Raw genomic sequence first — 24,501 nt, 5'->3', positions numbered from 1 at the left:
TTTAGATTGTACAGCTGTCACCGCCTCACGTTCGATCTTGTGACCCTTCCATCAATCCATCAAGAACCCCATCCTCCCACCTCCATAAATGGACGCAAGAGAGAGAGAGAGGGGCTCTTCCAGCCCCCTCCCCGTCTCTCTCTCTCTCTCTCTCCCCTCCCACTCCCCCCCTCCCCATCTCTCTCTCTCTCTCTCCCCCCTCCCACTCTCCCCCTCCCGTCTCTCTCTCTCTCTCTCTCTTTCTCTCTCTGGGTCAGTGCGTGGAAGAGATTCTTGCGAGGTAAGTCAAGTCGCCATGAACGGTGAGGTGGAGATGAGCATCCAGAAGGAGGGGGAGGAGGAGGAGAGAAGCAAACCGTACTGCTCGAGCGGCTCCAAAAGCTACTACGAGATCGGTGTCGTCCGCATTGGCGACCGCATCATCGAGACCACCATCAGCGACTACCACTTCATCGTCAAGAAGTGGCTCCGCTACATCGACCGCAACTACCGGAAGCGCCGCGGGCCCCTCGTCGCCGGCCTCGCCGTCTTCCGCGCCCTCCCACGCCCCCCACGCTGGAGCCGGCGGACCCCCTCGGGGAGGCCCAGCAACCCCAACAACCCCATCCGCGCCATCGCCCTCTGCCTCGGCGGCTCCCACTGCCTCATCTACCACGACGACCGCTACTGCGGCTTCCACACCCCCAAGGGCCTCAACGACTTCCTCGGCGACCGCAACCTCGCCGTCGTTGGGATCGGGGCCAAGCTGGACGCCGAGCGGCTCGCGGCGGAGTGGGGGATCCACGTCGCGCACCCTGTGGAGCTCCGGACGCTCGCGGCGAGGGCCTTCGGGAAGGAGCAGGTGTGGAAGGCGAAGCTGGTCAGGGGGCGGATCGTGATCAAGGGGCCGGGACTGGAGGAGCTGGCGGAGCTGGTTCTCGATGGAATGAAGGTGGGGAAGAAGCCAGAGCGCGTGGTGGACAACGAGCACATCATGTACGCCACCCGGGACGCCTTCCTCTGCTTCGAGATCGGCCTCAAGTGCCTCAAGATGCTCGGCCACCGGACCTGAGTCGGTTGGACTTATTCGGTACGTTAGCTGATCATCTCATCTCTTCTTGAAGAGTCTTTGGCTTCATCTATGCCTTGTTCTTGATCGAGCGATCTTGTTCTCAGGGTTAGAGTTTCCGTCATCTTCTGCTTCTATTCTTGGAACTTGTGGAGAGGTCGTCGTTTCAGGGTTTCCGGCTGTGGATCTCTGTAGAAAGATAGTAGAATGTCTGCTTTCATGGAGAAAATGGAATGAATAGTATGATCGGTTCTTTTCTTGATACGTTCTCTCTCAGTTTGTCTTTTCTTCTTTTTTTTTCCGTCGTACGTTCTTGATCGAATGCTCTGAGCTGAAAGGAACGGCAAAGAATTGCTTTATTCGAGATATGCGCATATAATTGAAAAGAGCAATCCTCGCCACCAAGGTGGTAGCCTAATGGTACTGGGCGGGGATTCTAACCTCATGGTCCCATATTCGAGTCACTGCGGTGACGATTAAAATATGGCTTTGGCCACTGCTTGGACATGAGGCTGGTAGCCGGGATGGTGCCAGATGTGACGTACTCACACTTGGGACTCGAGCCAGAGTCCAGAGAGGTAGCTGAGCCGGCCCATGGATGGGGAAGACATGAGTAAAATCGGTCGGGTGCCCAACACACGGCCATTTCTGTCCGCATCAAACATTCTCCTAGCGGGGCGAGGGCCCAGTGAAGGTTGCTACGCAGAGGTGAGCTTGTTCCTTCCTCTCCTTATCCTTTTTTATTAGCCAAAAAAAAAAAAAAAAAGGAGCAATCCTGGATAGCTTTCATAAAAAAAAAGAGCCGTCAAATAAACTCGTATGTGCAGCTATGGATGATCATCGTCAAAAGATCAACAGCCATCAAGCAGCTATGTCATGCACGGTGCACACGTTATTTGATGCACAGAGGATCCTTGCTATGACAACATAGAAGCGGACTGTACCTTCCTTTTCTCTTCGAAGTACAGGAGAATCGGCTACCAGCGATAAAGTTACATGAATTATAGAAAGTTTTTCTTTATTAGCAACCTCCTAAATGTTAAAATTTAGGTAAATATCGTCACAAAATTGATATTTACATTTATATATATATATAATATTTATTTTGCATGTATACTTTTAATTTTTTTCTTTTTCTTATATATGCACCTACATTTTTTAACACCGTTGAGAAATTAGCCGTTTAAAATTTAAAACAACCAAAATACTTTTGATGGTTAGACATACAAAAAAAATATTTATAAGTATACACATCTAAATAGTAACTTTGCGAAGTTATTAATGCAATTTCATATGCAAAAAAAAATCTAATTTTATTTTTGTCTATTTCAACTTGTTTTAACATTTAGATTAGTCTACTATCTGTTGCTCAATGTTTTCTACAAAATATTGCTTAAGAAAAAAATAAATTCGACAATTAGATAATAAAAAGAGTTATAAAAGTTCTTTTACTAATTATGGAATTATGCTACTTTATTTTTCTTTATTTATAACAAGTACCATTATATCTTATTTTATCGAAAACTAGTTTGTAATATTTATTGTTATAGATGCATATATAAGGACATATATCAGAATATAGAAAGATATTAGAATCTTTTAAAGGCATGCATAAATTGTAATGATCAAGCTTCCTTTTTACTATTGTGCTCATGAGTAGAAAAACAATATCAATCATCCCCAAGCAAAATCATCGAAGGATTTCAAAATCCTTTTGACTTACGAACAACCTCTGGGCTATATGGTAGAAGGCTATCTTAACTACTTTGTTTTTGAACTTCTATTTCTAAAAAAAAAAAATAGCATATGGAGCCTATTTTGTTACAGCAATTTTAAATCAGCCATCAACTTGCACATGAAAAAATTTTTTAGCTCTAAAATATAAATATAGCAAATCTTATGCACTAAAATATAAATATTATATTTTTTTAAAAAAATATTATACTAATTGAATGATGAGTGTTTTTTTTTCTTTTACTGCTGAAATAGAGGTCCCGGCCCAGTTACCATATCTCACCTCGTCAGCGTTAAGGATCTTAGGAAGTCGTAACTATGATTTTAACATTTTGGGGTGATGTGAAAATATTCGAAAGTACCAACCGCAGACCAGAGATAGCCGGAAGTACCATGCGAGGAGTGCCTTCTACGACTTTAAGGAGTTTTCGTACCATTCTTGAGTGGCAATTGCACCAAAGCTGGAAAGCAATGATGATATGAGCCAACGTACAATCTGTAGGGGGTGGCAATCGGATCGGGTCAGGCATAAACAGATCGGGTCAAATACAGATCGGATCAGAAAACTATAAATCTGAATCCGACCTGTTTATTAAACGGGTCAGGAATTACAAATCTAAACCTGACCTGTTTATTAAACAGGTAACCCGACCCGACCCGTTTAACCTGTTTAATAAACAGATAATCTGTTTACCCAATCCGACCCGACCTGTTTAACCTGTTTGCCCAACCTGACCCGTTTAATCTGTTTAGACCTGTTTAATCTGTCCAACCCAACCTGTTTAACCTGCCCAACCCGACCTGTTTAACCTGTTTAGACCCGTTTAACCTGTTTAGACCTGTCTAATCTGTTTAACCCGTTTAACCTGTTTAGACCTGTTTAACCTGCCCAACAGTTAAACGGGTTAAACGGTTTAAACGGGTCAGACATCTAAAACCCGTATTTGATCCAATTAATAAACAGGTTAAACGGGTCGACCTGTTTACGATCCGAACCTGTTTAGGCCAAACCCAAACCTGTTTATGGCGGGTCGAACACGGGTCGGATTGGCGGATCGGGTCATATTTTGCCACCCCTAACAGTGTGACAGATTGCAATGGTTAAATTTATTAGTTACAGCTGTGCTCGGGAGCGAAACAACGACAACTGCTATTGGGGGACTTCAAAACTCTTTAAAACTCCAAATAACTTTCAAATTATATGGTAGAAGGCCATCTTTTATCTTAAGTAGTTTTATTTTTGAGCTTCGATTTTTTTAAAAAATATATACAATGTATGAAGCTCATTTTGTTATAATAATTTTAAATCAGCTATTAATCTGTATATAAATTTTTTTTTTTAGTTCTAAAAGATAAATATTATAAATTTTATACACTAAAATATAAATATAATATTTTTTTAAAAAAATCGCCATACTAATTGAAGTATGAGTTTTTTTCGTTGAAAAAGAGGTCCGGACTCTGTTACCACATCTCACCTCGTCGAAAGAGCTTCGTAGACGCGGTCGTTAAAGGAGGATCTTAGGAAGTTGTAACTTGCAACTACCACCAATTCAGGTTTTAACATTTTGGAGTGATGTGAAAATATTCGGAAGTACCACCCACCGACCACAAATAGCCGGAAGTACCATGCGAGGAGTGCCTCCTGCAAATTTGAGGAGTTTTCATGCCACAAATGTAAGAGTTGATGGAGTGACCATCAACTCTTACAATGAACATTAGCATCACTTATGGATAACATTGCTTAAAAAAATATTTGTCTGAATCAAGACATGTTGATATGATGACGAAGAATGCGATAATTTTGAGGTATGCGATGTTTTTGCACGGCCGGGCCAAGTGTGCTTTCAGAAAAAAAAAATTTATTTAAGCAAGAAGATTTGCTTTCGGTATGTGGGACTAACAAGAAAAGAGTTCAAAATTTTTTGAAATACTTAATATATAGGAGATGAGATTGGTTTTATTTTTCAAAATTTAAATTTTTTTACGTTATAACTTTTTTCTTGGTGGGTTCTGGTTGTTACTTGCATAACTAACTTCCATTCGTTTAGACAACTTACTTCAGAAAGTTAATTCCAATAAAAAAATATGCATGCATGGTCTCTTGTATAATTAGATCTTAATCGATCTGACATCTGGGACCATTTTCTACCATTGATCGATGACAAATTAATTTTTAAATATAAATAGCATGTTAATTTGCTTTTAATTATTATTTTTAAGTTTGAGACGCTTTCAAGTGGCAATAAAGGTGGACAATAACTTGTGCCAACTTTTAGCCAAAAAAAAAAAAAAAAAACTTGTGCCAACAATTGAGATATAAACAATGGTGAAGGAAAAGGAAACCCTGATGTAAGGCCTTCAGTTGGTCTATCATGGGCCGGGCCTATTTAAAATTAGTCGGGCCTTATAAGTTGCAACTCTATGTCGCGACTCGTTGCGCCTCGTTGGGAGAAGCTGCAAGATTTGCGTTCCATTTCATTTTATTCATTCCGGTTTGCATTTCACACCTCCTCCCTTTATACACGCGCAGATCCCAACCGGAATCCCCTCACCCCCACCCTCTCCGTCTTTTCTCGCAAGAAATCTCACTCGCTGTTCTTTTCCCTCCAAAGCGGAACCCTAATCGCCGATCGCTCTCTCGTTCTCTCTCGCCGAGGAGAAGATGGTGTTCTACATGCTGTACTTTACGGCGGAGCTCGATAACCTCACCAACTTCCAGCCCCGCGGCGGCTGCGACGATCCCAACTACCCTTACTACTTCAAGGTCTTTCTCCATCTATCGCTGGTTTTTCGCAACGATCTTTGGCTTTCTTGGTTGGATTCTAGGGTTTTGCTCGGTTCTTTTGAGGGTTCTTGATGGAATTTGGGTTCGTCCAGGTGAAATGCGAGAACTGCGGGGAGATCAGCCAGAAGAAGACGTGCGTGACGATGTCGGAATCGGTCCCTCTACCCAGTGGAAGGGGAACTGCCAATCTCGTGCAGAAGGTAGTTCATCCTCGTTTCTTGATGCCGGATCGTTCTTTGTTTGCCCACTTTTTCTCGTTCTTTTGTCTTCCCTTTGTTTTTGTTATGGTTTTCTTGCTAGTTCTTGTTTGATTGTTTTGCTTGCTCTGTTCTTGGGTCGTTCATGTTATAGCTTTTCTTCGATCCATAATTTTTCATTCAAGATGAGCCCCTCCATCTAAGTTTAACTTTCTAATTACTCGAGGTGATTCTGGCATCTGCTGATGGGGTTGTTAATGATCTATGAACTAGGGTTTTGTTTGCATTAACTCATTTCCATATATATCATTCTGATATCTACCTCAAAACTTTATTTCTGCGTTACTTTAATTACTGGATATGATTACCGCTCATTTCAATTTTACTTTTGAAAGTGGATTCATTCCTCAGAATACACTTAATTGATGTCATTTCAAGGTCTAAAATTGGTTTTCCTCGTTTTGAGTTTGAGTTTGAGCAAAAGTATAATGTGGTGGAAGGCTTGCAATCTGGAAGCTAGCAGATGAGTTTATTGAGGGGAAAACTTACAAAGGATTTGGAACCTGCAATTATGGATTGTCTCGTGATAGTTTCATTAATTTATGTTCTGGATTATAGCATATACCTTTTTTTCTTTTGTAGAGTGATGGCCTTTGAGACGTGATTACTTTTTTTATGGAATTTATTTCACTTTTCCCTCCCATCTTACTTTTAACCTTCTTCTCTGCTAAGATGTTTTCTCTATAGCGCCCTCCCTTGCTCTTGCAATTTGACCCCTTATGTTATTCACCTTTATTAAGACTTTTTTTTTTTTACTTGTAACCTCATTTGTCATGTTGTCAAATTGTGCCTCTAAGAAACAAAGGAGGGTAGAAAACAGGGTCACCGTTTTGATATTGATAAGATATCAATGAAGAAAGGCGATCGTCATGAAGGCTGAATAAAATCCTTAAAGCAAGAAGCCCACAGGCTTACCCCACTGCATAAAGAGATTATAGCAGTAGTAAAAGATTTAACACTTCCCATATGTAAGTTTTTGTAATATGTAGATTCATATATTAAATAGGATGAGATGCTTGCCATGATATAAGGATCTATTTTGTCATGTCAGTGAAAAAAGGTAGAGTTTGTAAGATGACATAAAGTTACATTTAATAGCTATAGTTAAAAGTGCAGACGAGATAAATGTTTCCCCCTCCACACCCTAACTGCAATTAAACATCCTCCTAGAATGCTTAAATGAATGCCAAGATTTTGAGTGGAGCATGATGATCCCATATTCTTTTTAGTGAAGTACCATTGTTCTCCATTTTATCAAATAACACATAATATAGGCTGCTATGCGAATCTCCCTTCTATGCTCTCTTCGATGTAACTAGAAGCTGACTCACCTCCTCATTTTAATCTACATTTTGTTATGGAAATTTTGTTCCTATGTCCCCTCTCCTTTTGCGCACACTCTAATTACCCAAGCAGGTATTCATCTCAGAATTCAGTTTGAGTCAAATGGATATTATTTTAGAAATTTAATCACCTATTCACTTCAGATACCTGAACCTTGTTTCATAACTAGTTTCACTGACCATGAGAGCATTTGACACCTTCCATACCGTGGTACATTAAAGTTCATCCTAGCACTCACATACACCATCAACAAAAATTATTTCTTGCTATCTGCTATCATGTGTGACAGGTCCCTACTACATCTGTCCAAACCAATACCCTAAACAAAGCCTTCTCCCATATTATTGTCGGTACTCTTTAGATTGGGTTATATGGCTGATATTTTGAAATTGAATGCATAAATAGAAAGTTTGGCGATGGTAACTTTAATTGGAGTGCTTAATATTTCAAGTACCATTGTCAGGTACCATGTTTATGACTATGTTCAATCTTTCATGCACAACGGTTGTTGCCAAACATCATCAGATTGGCAAGAAAACTTGCAAGTCACGAATCTTCCCATCACCATAGCTATATTTTCCCCTCACCATCAGAGATGAACCCATCAATAAGAAGCTCGCAAGTATCCTGTGTTTGTATTAAGTGCTATTATTGTAGATGCAGTTATGATAACCCATTACTATTCAAAAACAGAATCAATATATAAATAATTAACCTATCAGATTTATCCAAGGTGATACTTTTAGAGACACTCAATATACCAAACTTCAATTCGATGACAGGATTTGCTGTTTCCACATTTCACTGAAAATCTTTATACTTGAAGGGAATAAAAGAATGAGTGGTGTCTTGTCATCTTTTCCTTGACTACCACTAAATAAACTTTTACCCAATAGCTGTTTGAGGATAGAACTAATTGGGCCATCATGACATAATTTTGTAAATGTTATTGACAATTTTGTAATCTTATGTTAAAAGGAAACACATTTTGCTTAGAAGCAACAGAGAGTGAATGAAAGAAAAGACTAATGGAGGGTCAACGTGATTTTAATTTTTGAAACAATGAGTGGAATATTTGTCGATACCCTTTTTTACTAATATTCGACCTTCTATTTGAATACCTCTGACCCAGTACTGAGTTTTTATCTGCATTTTCTTGCTGTTTTCTTTTTTCATCTAGATGCATTTGGTGCATATTGTGAGAACATTTAAAAATAGGCAAAAGGTTATTCTTGAACTTATAGCTTACAAATCCTGATAATAGAGTTTTGCTATGTTGCCATTTGTGGTACCTAAAAAAGCCCAATGCCATATGTTACGAGTTATTGGTGTAATTTGCAGGGTCGGTGCAATACACGGTGGGATTATGCTGTGAAACACCAATACCAGCATGCCATGTGGCAATTGAGTTTTTTCTTTGGTACCAGGGGTGGGCCCCAGGCTTTTTCTGATCGTAAATGATTTGTTCAGATTTACTGATGATAACTTATGAAAATGCTAGTGGCTAGTCATATGTAAATTTTATGTGTTACATATCTTTGTTTGAAACATAATTTCAAAACATAACTATCTCAAAAGGGGCATTCAAAAGGCGTAATTGATGTAGGCGTGTTTTATACATTTTGCTGGTCAAATTTTAGAGTTACTAACACTACCATATCTGATTTTCTAGTGCAAGCTATGTGGGAGGGAAGGATCAATTCAGATGATTCCTGGGCAGGGTCAACCATTGACTCTTGAACTTAGTCAGCGTGAACAGGTCACTGGATTTATGGTTTTTGATTGCAGAGGCTTTGAACCTGTTGATTTCTCTTTTAGTGATGGATGGAAAGCTGAATCTGTAAGTATCTGCCATTTGTAGCTTTTGCCGTCCCTGTGCATTACCAATTTGGTATTGCTTTTAACTTGTACTTGTTTCGTAGCTCTTGCTTCAAAATCTTGCTTTTGAGAAACATGGAATGGTTTTTGAGGCTTTTGAAAGAAATTCATCTTGCTCCCTGAGTGTGGTTAATTAATTTTGTTTGGGCTTGCAAAGAAATTTGATCTGAAGGTTATGATTGGGCTGGCATGTTGATGAAATGAAAAATAAGTGATGCATGTCTAAGAGTTCTCTCATTTTTTGAAGGTCTCTTGTCCTGAATTTATTTTTATGGGGACAAAATGAACAAGAATAGGAAATGGACTGTTGTCAGTATCTTCAATTCAAGTCCTTGATGGTCATTGTGGAGCGATGGCATTAGCAACCAAGTTTGATAGACAAAATAAATTATGGGCTGTCCAGCCAAGTGCAGTTAATTTGGTTGGTTGCTTTGCCAAATTATAGTCTTGACCTGGAACACTTTAGCATCCCACAGTGAGGCATCAAAGGTAAGATAATAAAGCATAGAATATAGATTTATTTTGTAACTTACATGAGAGAGCTTAGTGATATAATAACTGCTAACGTCTTATTGCCCAACTCTTTCCGCAGGTTGACATTTGTTTTCTTTAGAAGCTTATAGTTTTTCATCAGTTTCATCAGAAGTTAAAAGCTAATTAACAAAATTTTGCCATGTGAGTGTCCTAACATGCAGAAACATTGAGTCCTCTAAAATGGAGAATTTTTTTTCTCTTGAATTGATAAGAGATGGATGTTTTGGCATGCCTCCTTTTAATGTGTCATTTTGGAAGTAAATAAGATTTGTCCCAGTTTCATGTTCTTCTTTTCTTACTTGCCCTTGTTCTCTTCATCAAATTTTATCTTCCCTTTTTCTTAATTCAGATCCCTTGAAATGGTTAATTACATCTGTCATTTGTCAAATAATAGCATGGAAAAAGGGGTTCTCAATTTTGAAGAGTATATCCAATAGCTTGGTGCTGGTTGACTCAAGGACATGACATTTTTGTTGCCGGCCTCACCTGTTCATGTCAACATTTTTGTTGTTGGTAATGATACCTTTCTGATGGTACCGTAATTGTCTCCATGTGTGGTGTCCATGTAGAATTTTGGTATATGTAATCTTGGTGTTACTATGTGAGTAATCATGTTTCATCATTCGTAAGACCCTAACTATTGCTACAGCCCCATGAATTTCATATGTGCGTGAGCTGCTTTGCTCAATAACATGGTGTGCATAAATTTATCTCCTTTAAGTTTTGCTTTATGGGTTCTCTACAAGTGACTGTTGCTTGGTCATGCAAATCCCCTATGTTCCATAAAATGGATGAATGATCGGGATGTGCATGAGTTTACAGTTTTGTGCAAGTAAAATATGTATAGATGTAAGTTGCTACTTGCTGTGTCACATATTCTGAAACTTAGGATTGAGGTGGCATCATGTTCCCTAGACAAGTGGCACTCCATTCGAAGTGGATCTATCTGGAGAAGAGTTTGCGGACTATGATGAGAAGGGAGAATGCCCAGTTGGGGTAGCCAATCTTCGGGCGTTGTTTAGAGTGGTAAGCCTGGCATCCTGGATCCTGGATTATGTTTTAGATGCAATTATACTAGTACTAATTAAATTCAAATTAATACTAATATGGCTGGTTGAATATATCACACGTCTTTGCAGGTAAAGAAGCAAGAGCGAGGTGGCAAGACGACCTTTGTTTAACAACAATAGTTTATAAATGACATGTCCCACAAAATGTAACATGATGCTACGAGACCTGTTACCTTCTACCATGCCAGTATTGTGCATACTCCCTCATCCTTCTGTTCGTATGCTTAATCTTCATGTATCTTGTGTTTGCACAGCCATTTGATGGTTGGATCTTATTATGACCCTTTTAACTGATGAGCTTTGGCTTGTGTTCCCAAACTATTGAATGATTCTGTTACTTTTTTGGGATGCCGAACTTGACATTGTAGCATCACTTGCAGCAGTGGCGCAAGTTGGCTACAAATGTAGTTGAAACTTTGCAGTGTGTCGGAGAACCTGTATCTTTTAATCTCTCGTCTATCTCTTGGAATTATAGCTTGTGATGTTAATCTGTGTGGGGGAGCAAAGTATAACATTCACTCTTACGAGCAAGACCAGGATCTACGTTATTTTGCTTGATGGATCTATTCATACACTGTGTCCGTGGTAGGGTGATGGCATGAAAACAGGCTGAAGGAGACGGTAACATTCTGAGAGTGAAAAACCTTTTTTTTCCGGTGAATCAAGATCTTTGTTGTTTTCTGCTTTGGGGTTCTATACAAATCTTGTGATAGCGGCACCGCGATGGCATGAAAAAGGCTCATACCATGCATCAAATGAGCACAATCATCAACACTTGCAATAATATTAGTGTGGCAGACAATATTATAGATCATGAAAATTGAAAAGTTAATAACGTAGATCATGATCCGCAAACTATAAAATATGTGCGTACCAAAATTCAATAGACTCATATGCTTTCATATCATAAATAATGCAAGATATTATATCAAGCCATTAAAACAAAATATTTTTAGATTATTGATGCACAGACAATTGATTTTTAAAAGATATGATTTTTGGTTTCAAAGTAAATTTTGTAATATAGATCATCCTCTGTATGAAATCTCTGTATGGCCAAGCAGTTTGCAGATAGATTTCTAGAATTGAAAAATCTTCGCAAAACAAGAAATGAAAGCACGCGCATATCATGCTAAAAATAATGTATTTTGATTCCCAAATTGTATAGAGAACTTTAAAAAATGCGTATCAGGTTGAAAATTAAAACTAAAGCAAAAACTTTTCTAAGAAAAATAGAAAAAGAAAAAGAAGAAACCTCTAACCGTCTAGGCCGGATCAGATCGCATTCAGCCATGCATCGGTCTGGTCTAACCCGCCATCTTCGACTCCGAACCCGAACCATGGACCGCGGACATGCCTATCGTATATCTACCATCCAAGCTTCTCTAGGAACGAATATCGCCCGTCCGTTTGCCACGCTTCACTTCCATCGGGCCGGCAACCATAAAAAACTTAACGGAACGGGTTATATAGACCGAGCGAGCGAGTTTTTTTATTGTAGGCGTGATTGAAATATCTTTGTTATAGATCGATAGATCAGAGCCGTCCATCACCGCATCGAGACCGTATATATTCCAAGCCCGTCCTTCCGGAACCCTAGTCTAGCAGTCGAAGGCTCGAAGCCCAGGGCTCCTCGCTCGCCGGATAGAACTCGACTCCAATCCGCCGCCGCCATGGGTAAGCTCCAATCTCTTCCTCTCCGTCGAGGAGATCACTTCGACCCTTTAACTCTCGTTCTCCATTGTTTCTGATCTCGTGCATTGGTTGGTTTCAGGTAAGGTTCACGGATCTCTGGCTCGTGCCGGGAAGGTGAGAGGGCAAACGCCCAAGGTCGCGAAGCAGGACAAGAAGAAGAAGCCCCGGGGCAGGGCCTACAAGCGCATGCAGTACAACCGCCGCTTCGTCACAGCCGGTATCTTTCTATCCCTCCCCCTCTTCTCTCAATCTGCGTGTTTGATTTCCAACTGCTAACTGATTCGTTGCTTCCTTCTTGTAATGCCTCTTCAGTTGTTGGATTCGGGAGGAAGCGGGGTCCCAACTCATCCGAGAAGTGAAAGATCGAGATCAGTATTTTAGCGGTAGACACTTCTTTAATTTCGAATTCCAAAGAAATTTTAGGGTTTTGTTTCTGGATGATGAATTATGTGGCTGGATTCTGTGTTTTGGGAATGATTTATGAGGACATCGAACTGATTGGGGGGTTGATGATATGTTATGCCCCTCTTTAGATATGCTTCTGTAGCTATCGTTATTTTCAAGGAAGTCTCCTCTTTTTATCGTATTTGTCGTCTTTTTCTTTTACAATTTAGTTCACTTTTATCTAGTTGCTTTTGTGTGGATGTTATTTGGATATCCTGATTGATGAATAAGTTTAGGTTGTGGATTTGATATTACTAATGAGTTTTAGGAGATGACATGGGTTTTGGAGGTCAGCTGTGTCTGCGTTGTGGTTATCATGTCTAATGATGGATGTTTCATCCTAGTCAAACTGTCTAATTGGCAATTAGAGTGCGATCAATAATGTGGTGGTGCTTTTCAGGTAGGAGTTTTAGATTATTAGAGGGCTTAGGCATATGGCATCCCTTTCACCATCCTGTCATTTGGTGTTCCAATTTGGAATTATGGGGACTGGTGTTTGTGTGCATGCAGTCATTTAGTCCGTGTGCCATTTGTTGAGTTCAGGAGTAGGAAAGGATGCTTTATGTGTTGAGGTGATCTCGCCGCTTGTGAAGATGGTTGTAAGGGTTTTCAAGAAGATAAAGAGAAGAGCCCTTATGCAATCCTTCGTATTCTTGTCCATTCAGCAATACATACTAATTTTATTGACCTGTGTTTTGCTGCCTTGTTTGATTCATTGCTCTTTGGCTCTGCCAAGTAGCTTCTCGCTTGTAATTACATCGGCCTCCTGGTTTTAGTCCCCCTCTTATTATTGGCATGTATCACTTAAGCAAATAGGACTAAATAATTTCTAAGTGCACTCTTGAAGAGGGCATCAAGATCTATTTCATGCACAGGATTAGGCTTGGAAGCAGTTAGCTTCATATACCCTCTCCTTCCCCAGGACAAACCTACCTATCCAGCGTCCACATGTAAAGCAGAAAACCAAAAATATAGAGGCCTAAAGCACTCCCTACCCGAAAACAAGGAAGATAAACATTGGCAGTGGAAAGAGGGATGTTTGTGTGGTTTTAGTGGCTTGCCTTGATCCCAGTTTAGCCAGTAGGTTGTCTTTTCAGGGGCTTGAGGGAGTTGCGGTAGTTTTGGACTGTACTTGCCTTTATTCCTTTGCAATTTAAATTTGAATTGTGATTCATGGATGGACCTAATCATCTCAATAGGTTTTCAAATGTGCATCCAAACTTGGAGGGCATGACATAGGGCAGCTGTATGGGAGGAAGTGCAAGGTACGATTTTGTTTTTGATCTGAGCATGTTGATGCGGTGGTGCTTTGATGTGGAAATGGAGTGATTTTATTTTATGATCTGAACTAGGTGCCAATCTCTTGCTGAGTGTGTTTGCAATATCAACTAAACTAAAGTTTTGGTTTTCCTGGTTGAAAGGAGAACTTGTGGAGATTTCTAGTTATGCTCTTTTGTGGATAAAATCACAAGAGTTGACGGGTTTTAATGATGGGCAGGAGGAATAATTGTGGGAACTTACAGTATCTTATTAAAGGGGTATTCTGATGGAGTGCTGTAATTTCATTAGGAAAGGCAGCTTGGGTGGGTAAGAGGAGCCTTTTATTTAATGCTGGGATATATCAGTTATGAAATTTGCATCTGTTGCGAGAAAAAGTTGTTAGACTACTTATGATGAAACTTGTGGAAGCCCTCGGCACTGTGGAAAAAATGTGCCATAACCAGGTTTTTGGGAGTGAAATGGTCTGATTTGGAAGGAGTGAGAACAGGTAAGGCATCTAACAATTGATGCTTGTATGGGGCAATCTAGGTTTTTGGGAGTGAAATCGTCTGATTTGGAAGGAGTGAAAACATTTATCATAAAGTATCTCATATTTGACTCTCCAGTAAACACAGCGTCAGCAGGTTTATAATTGGTTGTGAAATGTGTTTCTTGTTACACATTGGTCTGAGATTCGTGTAGCTGTTTGTTAACAAAAGTATTCTCTATTAGTTAATAATTGAGTGCGGGTCTATCTGGAGCTTTCTTCGTGCCAGACGCAGCACAGGATTCTGTCAGCACTCACCACCCTTCGCACCAGCTTTGTGCCATTCCACAACGATGACAATGCGTGCTCTTGCTACAATAGAACAGCAATAGAACCCATTTTAGAAGCTATGCATAATTACCTGGCCCTGCTAGATTTCAGCAGAACTCTCTTACTCTCTGTTATGTTGAGCCGGCGTTTGCTAAAATGCGTATCTGTTAGATGATGATTCCAACCTCTCCTTTCGCTGATTCTTGTTATGAATTGACCGTGCACTTCTCAGAAGAATTTGCATTTAGAAGGGACATCTGATGGGCAGCTCCGGTCTTTAAGGAACTTATTGGTATATGTGAGTTCATGTGATTCCCCATTTTTGTTGATTCGGATTTCTTTCGCTCATGGACGCAAGTTGAAAACGGAAGGTTTTTCATTACGCTTGGTGGAGATTCGGTGTAGGCGCGCATGTCATGGCATTTTCTTGAGAAGACGTGGACACATCTTGGTTTGTATTGGCTGCTTTTGTTACTTCGTCGGTGATGATGCCGCCACATTAGGAAAAATGGCAGCGATGAGGCAAGGGGATCGGATCCTCTAATAACCCCACTTGATTGCCAAGCCATACCGGATATCCGAGCTGCTCGAGCCTCACCTTCTCCGCTCATGTTCACTGCTTATATCCCGGATGTTCAATTATTTCCCCTGATCATTCACCATTCACAATGGGAGTAATTCCTCCTCGTCACCTTTCAAGGCTTGAAAACTACTTGGAGGCAGGGTGCTTATTTAATTAAATTCCACACATCCGCCTTTACGGCACTCAGATCCTGCAATCAGGGTCTTAGCATGGCAGCTTGGCCTGCCTGAGTAACCCTTAACATTGGAGGGGCTGAGGGAGTAAAGTATGACACTGTTTTGCATTGGGAGATCTTGGTGAGAGGAGATAGGAACACGACTTGGAATCTCTTATTTGCTTGAGATTTTCCAGCTGTCGATGAGGGCGTCACTGCAGATTCTTTAGCTTGTTAGATGCACGTCTCAAAGGGAATATATGCCTCCTTGGTATCATTCCCCTCACCTACAGTGTGATGTAGAATCTGAAGAAAATATATTAGATTCAGCTGTATAATCATCTGAATGCCCATTGTGCGAGCAAATAAGGCCGAGTTCCGCCAATTTATGAACCAAACGGGCACAAACTAGGTTTCTGTCTTTACGTGGCAAGACAGTTTTAAGAGACGTCGGACGTGTAAATCACTGGATCAGAAGCACATAAAAACAAACAACGGAGCAATCAAATATGCAAAATAGATTCTCCAGGCATACTCAGCTCACACCATATATCACGCAACGACTACACACAAAATAATGTTTTTCCATAAGAAACAAATGTTTTAGATACACGCGGAGACTGAAAACGGAAAACAGACAGAAGATAGGCCCAGCCGAATGTTCATCATTCACCGGCGCTTAAACCACAAAAGAGACGCATTGAAATCTTCAGTAGCAATGTCTAGCGAAGCTTAAAATACAGGATTAGAATAATAGCCAGCGCAAGAACCAGGATAATGCCTCCAATTATCCACTTGTTCCTGTCCATTCTTTTGGACATGGCTGCTAGGACTTTTCTGCTCTTGCCAATATTATCGTCCACCCCATGCAGCTGCAAACAAACCGGATCCCATTCATCAGACATGTACATCCAATGTAAGATGACATATGATGACAAAAAAACATGCACACATACATGTAGGTGCACGCATGTGAAGAGAAAACGATAAACAATGAAATTCAGTTAGCTGCTGATCTGTTTGCCTGCATGAACAGCTCATGTTTGGCTTGAAATTCAACTCAATATCGACTCATTTGATTTGAAGATCAGCCAAATTAGACAGGTTTTGAGTTCAAAAAAATAAACGAGCAGGACCTGGCTCCTTGTTTGGCTCTATATGAATAGATAAACAAATATTTTAGAATAAATAAATAATAAAAAGTCTTATAGTCAACAATGTTTGTCTGAAGAAATTGTAGTCATTAGATATGAATTTAATGGTTCCAATGTGTGTTTATATATAAACATTTGAACCATTACATTTCAAGATCTAATGGCTCTAGTGCTTACAGCAATTGGAACCATTAGATGTGAATCACATCCAAGGATAGTTAATGCAAGGAAAAGGAGAAGTGCCCTAGCCCTCATTCTTTTGCTTTCTCATATGTTCCACATGTGGCTCCCTTACCCTCCTTTCTCCCAATCCATCATCTCAACCATCTTCTTTCCCTCCTCTCTCCTCATTGGTGCTGGCAAATGACCAAGCTGCTCACAAGCTAGCTTGATTTCAGCTGAAAATTTAGCTGGAATTCAGCTTGCTCGATTAAGAAACTAGCTGAGCTACAGCTAGACTTAGCTCCCTCTAGTTCAGCTTGAATTAACTTGAAATACTAAAATATAAGTAGCATAATAAAATATTATTTAATTCTTATTATCTATACATATTATTTGTATAATTATTTATTGCGAAATAATATAGATTATGTAGAATTAAATATAAATTAGGCTTACATAATTAAATTTAAATTAGACTGTTGCTCTAAACTCCCTTCCTCTCCAAGTCCACCTCCACCACCTCTTGGCACGAGGAACGATCGAGACATCAATGAGTGGCCCCTTCCTCCATCGCCAATCATAGCTGTCCCAGATCCTGCGATGAGAGATGAAGGATTCTTTTTTTTTTCCTTTTCAAAAATTTACAGACCTACCTGACATCACAAACATAATTGACGAGAAAGGGGTTTGGTGTAACTGTCCCATTTGATAGACAACACGCTAGATCATCTCAATGACAACATCTAACGATGAAAGAAGCCTAAGAAAATAAAAAAGTTTTTTGCATGAATACCCTTCTAAAAACTTAAATTTGCGTGGATACCCTCTTAAAATTTATATTTATTTCTGTACCCTCATAAAATATTGTTTTTGCACAAATGCCCTAATATAACGGTTCTTCTAAAACCGTTAATAAAAATCATATTTATTTTAATTAAAAATAAAATAAAATTTTGAAATTACTTTTTTTTGTCTCCCATCACGATCATCTTATAAATGGTTCTTTTTGCACATCTACCCATTAAGGGTATTTTAGTCATTTTAATTTGAAACCGTTAATTTTTTAATGGCATTACATGGCATGGGTATATATGCAAAAATAAGGATAAAAAAGGATAGAATAGCAAAACAAGTACTGTAAGAGGGTATACATGCAAATATCAATTTTGGGAGGATATTCATGCAAAATTCGATATTTAGGAGGGTATTCATGCAAAAAACCCTTAAAATAGGGAATGCAACTTGATAGACATTTCTTAAAAAAGATCTTGCATAGCTGCACTGATATCTACATATAATATGGTTGGGTAGAGAATTCCGTGGACATAATCATATATCCAGGTATGTTCAACAAGCAAAAACAAAAATATATGAGACGAGAAAAAATAGGAATATGCGATACCCTTCTCATTTTGCAGAAATTGATTGCAACAAAAGCTTACAGGCAGCTAGGGAACTAGAATGGTTTGGAAACAACAGCAGTTAGAGAGTACTTCTTGCCAATCAATTTGAACTATCAGATCATCAAGTGTTTCTAGTTGAAGCACGACACAGATAAGTTTTTCATCTTCAATGATGCCGCAAGATATAAATGCATAGAATTAACAAGTCCAAGATCAATAAACAAATACTTAAACTATTGCTCCTTGTGCATTTAGGAACCAAAGTACTAAATTGCTAAGGTTATGATTATGTCAAGCAGCTGACCAGCCCAGCCTGTCATAGATTAGCAAAAAGTTGCAGAATTAATTAAGCATACATAAATAATAGAAAAATTCTCAGGGGGCTGTTTGATGACATTTTAACTGAAATGGGTTTATACAAAATCTAAATGAACAAGTTCTACGAAAACATCCGTTTGGTTGCTTTTTGTAAAACCTGTTTCTGTGATATCTGACAGGTCATAAAACCTGAAAAATGAATTTCTATGAAAAACAGATTTCCCCTGTTTATTGTAAAACCTGTTTTAACATAACCATGTTTTATGATTATACATTATTTTTTTAAAAAAAATAAAACCCTCATATGCAACCAAACAGCCCCTAAGAGACTTCAGACTTTCCACTGAACACTTTCCAGAATTAAAAAAAAATACTGCAGAAAATTTAATTTAGTTGTTTGGCTATTTGGGGAATTAAGTAACAGTAAAATATTTAATCTAGATGCTCAACCCTGTCCTTCAGTTCAGAGTAATTATCATCATGGCTGTACCTTATTCCAAGAACAAATTCATGAATTGCCCTAGATTTTGTTAGGACTAATAGGTTAAAAACACCTCTCCATCTGGACATGAGTTCATTATGTTTTTCCTCCCTTCTATCACTCTAACACACTTTCTTTTGAATTTGTTTATTTACACTGTTGGCCAAGCACTATGACAGCTACGCATGATGCTAGGATAATGGAACTTAAGCCTACTTCTCTGCCATCAATGGCTTCAAAACATGGTCTTTAAGATTCAGCATACTTATGCCCCAGCCCCCATTCAAACCCTCGAACCCTCAAGGAGCAATAAACCGAAAAACATTAGCTGGACTTGACTTATGTCTGTTTTTTGTTTTTGTAGATAAACTAGTTCTATTGCATTATCCTGAAGATTTGTACTCAATTAAACATAGGGAACTCAGAAAGGTAATGAACAGAAGCAGAGAAATAATGAATTTTCTTTTTTTAATAAAAAGAAAAGGCTGCTAATTGTATAAGATAGAAGAACATTGAAAAACATACTGTACTATGAGCATGCAATAGAGACTGGCGTTGTTGATGGAGGTCTTGAAGAATTGAGACACCAAGATCTTCTGTCTCCAACATAGTTCTTCTACTCTCCTTGATCCTTTCAGAAGATTGATTCAGTCTCTCTGTTGACATCAATAACCTTCCCCTTTGATCAGCAGATACCTGTACAATCCAATGATTCAGATACAGCATGCCACATTCCACCAAACATTAATAAACTTCCAAGCACCTGATGCTTTTTAACAACTGTCTAAAATATCATTAAGAAATAGAACTTCAAGATTATAAAGAAATGACAAATATCATCCCACAAAATTCTGGAATTAAATAAAACTGCAAAGTTACTTAACAGGGGAAAAGAAGCCTATCAGAGTTGTTGACAACAAATATCATGGCATTTGTGCTCTAATTATATACTAGATTATACGCTACACCGAACTTATAATTGACATCAAAATCTGTCCATATCCAAATCTACAGTAGAGACAGAAGATGATAGAACTATCACAGAAATATTTTTAGTAGAGACAGAAGATGATAGACAATAAATCAAGAAGAGCAGGAGACAGAGAGATAGGAAGGGTCAAATCTGTCTAAAAGGAATCCTTCCTTTCTTTTATAATCAATCACAAACAATGATTTCTGAGCACGCCATGATAGGCTCTTATAATTTTGTATGACTTGTCAACAAGTAAAACAAACTCTTAACGACCAAGTAACTAATCTCCAAAAAGTTTCTTAAAATGAAAAATTCAAAATCCCAAATACCCTATCTAGAAACTTTACTAAATTGAAATTTTGTGATCCTATAATAGTCTATATAGAAAGACACCCGAAACATGATTTAATGACTCAACCCAACATATGCCTAAAGTAGGACTCTTTCACAACAATCCAACTTAAAATAGGACTCTAAAAACCTACTACTTAAATAAAAGTTTCTAAAACAATAAAAAAGTTATCACCTAAAGTTTATGTCCCATCAATATGTGCCCTAATTTCATATCCAGATTACTCGGCACTGAATTTATAATTGACACCAGAAAATCTATCCATATCCTATTCTACATAGAAGAAAGCATCAACAAATATGTCCAGCCGTAGTTGCTTGATAATAAAGTCCTAAGCACTCTTCCCTTTCGTAGTTAAGGACTCCTAGTAAAGGGAAAGTCTAGCGATGTAACAATATATGCATTATGATATGCAACAATGCCTCAACTAATCAGGAACATCGTCTCTAACTCAAGAATCTCTCTTAGAATAGTCTGACTAAGATGAACACGATCACATGCAAGATATGCACTCATGAGACAATATTCAGTGTTTTGTGTATGAAAGCTGACTGTCACAATATCACACTTCATATTTTATGGAACAGCTTTAAGGGATACTACCAGGAAACACAACTTGAAGGATCTCCTAATCAATAACCACTCAAAATGAATTCAATGTAGATAAACAAATACTGACTCATCCATGCGCACACCCACTAAAAAAAAGCCTTTGCCATGATCATGGAACCAAACAAGCTTTGCCACCTAACAAACAGCAAAATTTATTACCTACCAAACCATGCTTTTATTACAGTTATGGAAGATCATGAGCACATATCGAATAGGATGTAAAGATGGAGACATAGGTGAGTGGTGTAACCATTGGTAGTGAGAGCTGTGACCGCATTGCTACAAAAGAAATGCTGTAAGAAATATGACAGAAAAAAAAAATCAAGTTGACAAGCAGTATCTTTTGGGCTCATAGTGGATACAGTTCAGTTAACACCAAAACATGGCACTACTAGGTTCAGTCGTAAGATTGATAACCATGCAGGGCATCTAATGAATAGGATGTCAAGATGGAGATAGATGTGAGTGGTGCAGCCATTGGTCGCGAGAGTTGTGAGTGCATAGCCTCAGAAGAGATGCTGTAAGTAATATGACAAAAAAAACAAGAACTTGAAAAGCAGCGAATTTTGGGCTCGTACTGGATGTAGTTCAGTTACAAACATCACACTACTGGGTTCAACATTATTGTACAAGCATGGAAATGAAACATCAGAACTTCAAAGAACGCGTCCATAATGAGGGGACCAAAAAATATACAAAGAGAATAAAATAAAATGATCAAAAAACCAAGCCAAATTTTATACACGCATCTAAAAGAGCACTCCTATTTTTTTCTTAGAATTTAAGAAAAATGGAGTTAAAAAATAAGTTGTCTTGTCAAATATATTGCTGCCTTATTCCCCAATTATTATTGAATCATGACATGGTGATATCATATTTAGCTATGTGATACAGAAATATGAAAGAACGCTTAAGGGCAATAAATTAACATATGATGAGTGAACATCAAAACCAGAAAAAACCATCATGGTCCCAAACATATCCAGGAACTAAGACTATATTGGTCTCGAGCTCAAAATAAAAATTTAAAAAAAAAACACAGAGGCATGGCACTTCAAATTAATCTCAGCATACCGCTAGTGTATTTGCCATCCCAGACTCCAGCAACTCCTCTCTTGCAGCTTGATTAGGATTAGCAGTCGAAATCCTCTTAAGCTCACCCTTCAAATTATTCAGATCGGATTTGTACTCTCTCAACTTTGCGAGCAATCCAGCCTTCACGCTCGGCTGCAAACTTCTTGCCTCCAGATCCATCTTCCTAATCTACAAAGATTCATTCAAAACTTGTAAGACAACCAGTATCTATGATGTAGAATCTTGAATAAATAAATCGAATCAATTAGAGACATTACCAAAGCTTCCGCATCATCTATTCCAGATTTAATCTCGGAAACTTTCTGCTTCTTTTGCTCTGCAAAACCGACCGTCATTCAATCAAATCATCGTTCAATCGAACGTATATCACGAGACAGGCGATGACATCTTTACCTCCATCAAGAACAGCAGCCGATGAGCACTTCCGGGAGAGAGATGCCGAGATCTCACAGTACTGGCGCTCGTAGCCTTCAAACACCTCGCTCATCGTGACTCCTTCCGATTATTCCCGAGATCCAGAAGAAATTAGCAATCCTGCTACGAAAGGGATAAAAAGGAAATAAGCGATGGATCATATCCGACAAATTCTTGCACGAAAACCCTAAGCCTATCATCGAAACCTAATCAGGCTCATCAAAAACCGATTCAAACAAAGATATCAAAGAAGAAAACCGATCGGAAGCCAGGAAGTTAAACCCCTAACCCTAAATTCTCACCCAGCGACAAGAACCCTAACAGCGATTTTCCCTGATCCTTGGATTTACCGCAGAAGAATTATATCATGTAATAAAACGAGAGACGTGGGAGAAAGGAACGGGAAGGCAATAGAGGAGGAATCGTGATCTCTTACGATTATAAGAGCACGCCGGCCGTCGAGATGGACGGGCGTTGGCAGGGAGAAGATTTCTTCTAGAGAGAGAGGGAAAGAGAGGAGAAGGTACGAGCGAGATAAAGGTCTCCTCTCTTATTCTTCGCTCGCTTTCCTCCGCCGCGCGCGTCGCCAAAGTAACCGACGAGGTGGTGCCGCTTACCATGTCTGCCCGGACCCGTCGTTTTCGCCCACTCTCGCACCCCGCGGGGACTCCTGACCCGGGAAGAGGGTCCCACAAATTGGACGGTTCTCCTAATAAACACACGAACGTCGATTAAATTGTGGAGAGGAGATGCTCTCTGCTCGGACACGAGATCTGAAAGGACGTATCGCTCGGTTGGTAGTCTTGGTGGTGCTGATGCGAAGTATTCACACGTGGTATTCGTATCGGAGCCTAAAGAGATAACTGAGCTGGACCCATGAATGGTGAGGGTATGAGTAAAATCGGCCGGAATGTCCAACATACAGTCAATTCTGCCCGCATCGAACATTCTTCTGACGGGGTGGAGGCCCAGTAGGGGCGGCTACGCGGAGGTAGGCTTGTCCCTTCCTCCCCCCTTCCCCTTTTCCTAAGAAAAAAAAACAAAAAAAAAAGCAGCAGTTTACGCCGATGGATTACTCTCACGTGCAATTATTCAAGTTCTAAATATTTTTACTAAATTTTTGAGAAAAAGAAAATAAAATTGTGTTGGTTGCTTGCTCCTAAAATCTTGTTTTTGGAAATCGCCAATAAGTTGTTGCTTGCTCCTGAAATCTTCCAAGAACATCAAACCTATACATATGCGAGCAAAACATTCTTACACATCTGGAGCAAGAATTGCACCCTTCAACGGCATTCTCATTAAAGGAGCTTTTGAATGAATTTCTTCCAAAACTTGATTAATTTTTTAATAATAATGCAACCAAAAAAAGGGGGTGTGATTGGTCATTTCCTTTTCAATAGGGAAGGAACTTCTCGGTCAAATCTAGACCGTCAATCTCATTAATCGTAAGGTGGGATAAAACTTGCGAACTAACCTATTATTAATGATAGCCACGAATGCGCCCAAGAAAGAAAGCCCAAACCTCGATCTCGGCGAAGGCGGACATCCGCCCGTCCATTTGGGGGACGTGTCCACCATCAATCTGAACCGTCCAATAATAAACAAAGAGCAGACGACGTAGTACCTAACAGTGGGGCCACAGCAAACCGTAGTTAGGTTACTCCGGTGGAGACGGCTATAGGAAAAAACTAAACAAAAACATTATTAGGGGCGACATAATAAAACGACAATAACGCCGTTATGCGAACCCGCGAAACCTCGAAACGGTTAACGCCGCTCGCTAAACGGGTCGGCATAACCGGGAGCTCCTCATCATGATAATGCTGATCGTTGATAACTTGATCAAGGGACAGGAACGGTTCGAAGAGCGATGGAGGTCAGAGAGGAGAGGAGAGGCTAGAGAGGGCGTATAAAAGCCTTGGAGGAAGGGT

General features: G+C 39.4%; 4 protein-coding genes across 8 annotated transcripts; 3 read left to right on the top strand and 1 right to left on the bottom strand.

Moving 5' to 3' along the window:
• The first annotated feature begins 211 nt into the window (after window positions 1-211).
• On the top strand, window positions 212-1,310 carry LOC103719379. The gene is made up of 2 exons (XM_008808593.4): window positions 212-1,069; window positions 1,156-1,310. The coding sequence occupies exon 1, from the start codon at window positions 296-298 to the stop codon at window positions 1,049-1,051; it is 756 nt and encodes a 251-aa protein (XP_008806815.1). The 5' UTR covers window positions 212-295; the 3' UTR covers window positions 1,052-1,069; window positions 1,156-1,310.
• A 3,918-nt stretch (window positions 1,311-5,228) lies between these two features.
• On the top strand, window positions 5,229-11,101 carry LOC103719370 (CXXC motif containing zinc binding protein-like). 2 transcript variants are annotated; one of them, XM_039131235.1, is made up of 6 exons: window positions 5,229-5,549; window positions 5,663-5,770; window positions 8,844-9,011; window positions 10,499-10,609; window positions 10,723-10,793; window positions 10,872-10,876. In XM_039131235.1, the coding sequence occupies exons 1-5, from the start codon at window positions 5,448-5,450 to the stop codon at window positions 10,762-10,764; spliced, it is 531 nt and encodes a 176-aa protein (XP_038987163.1). In that variant the 5' UTR covers window positions 5,229-5,447; the 3' UTR covers window positions 10,765-10,793; window positions 10,872-10,876. The 2 variants fall into 2 exon arrangements, with proteins under 2 accessions (XP_038987163.1, XP_008806804.2); XM_008808582.4 differs by having other exon boundaries at window positions 5,231-5,549; window positions 10,723-11,101.
• Window positions 11,102-12,171: 1,070 nt separating this feature from the next.
• LOC103719362 (40S ribosomal protein S30) lies at window positions 12,172-12,934 on the top strand. The gene is made up of 3 exons (XM_008808570.4): window positions 12,172-12,330; window positions 12,428-12,565; window positions 12,661-12,934. The coding sequence occupies exons 1-3, from the start codon at window positions 12,327-12,329 to the stop codon at window positions 12,705-12,707; spliced, it is 189 nt and encodes a 62-aa protein (XP_008806792.1). The 5' UTR covers window positions 12,172-12,326; the 3' UTR covers window positions 12,708-12,934.
• A 3,236-nt stretch (window positions 12,935-16,170) lies between these two features.
• On the bottom strand, window positions 16,171-23,166 carry LOC103719336 (vesicle transport v-SNARE 13-like). 4 transcript variants are annotated; one of them, XM_008808539.4, is made up of 6 exons: window positions 23,007-23,166; window positions 22,550-22,690; window positions 22,414-22,472; window positions 22,136-22,324; window positions 19,650-19,820; window positions 16,171-16,478 (listed from the first exon to the last, which is right to left on the bottom strand). In XM_008808539.4, the coding sequence occupies exons 2-6, from the start codon at window positions 22,641-22,643 to the stop codon at window positions 16,329-16,331; spliced, it is 663 nt and encodes a 220-aa protein (XP_008806761.1). In that variant the 5' UTR covers window positions 22,644-22,690; window positions 23,007-23,166; the 3' UTR covers window positions 16,171-16,328. The 4 variants fall into 4 exon arrangements, with proteins under 4 accessions (XP_008806761.1, XP_008806769.1, XP_008806774.1 ...); XM_008808547.4 differs by having other exon boundaries at window positions 22,550-22,693; window positions 23,007-23,161; XM_008808552.4 differs by having other exon boundaries at window positions 22,550-22,693; window positions 22,873-23,159.
• Between the last annotated feature and the right edge of the window lie 1,335 nt (window positions 23,167-24,501).

The sequence above is a fragment of the Phoenix dactylifera genome, chromosome 11 (assembly GCF_009389715.1).
Source record: "Phoenix dactylifera cultivar Barhee BC4 chromosome 11, palm_55x_up_171113_PBpolish2nd_filt_p, whole genome shotgun sequence".
Lineage (NCBI taxonomy): Eukaryota > Viridiplantae > Streptophyta > Magnoliopsida > Arecales > Arecaceae > Phoenix > Phoenix dactylifera.
Note: the sequence above shows the minus strand (reverse complement) of the source record. Positions and strands in the feature narration are given on the sequence as shown.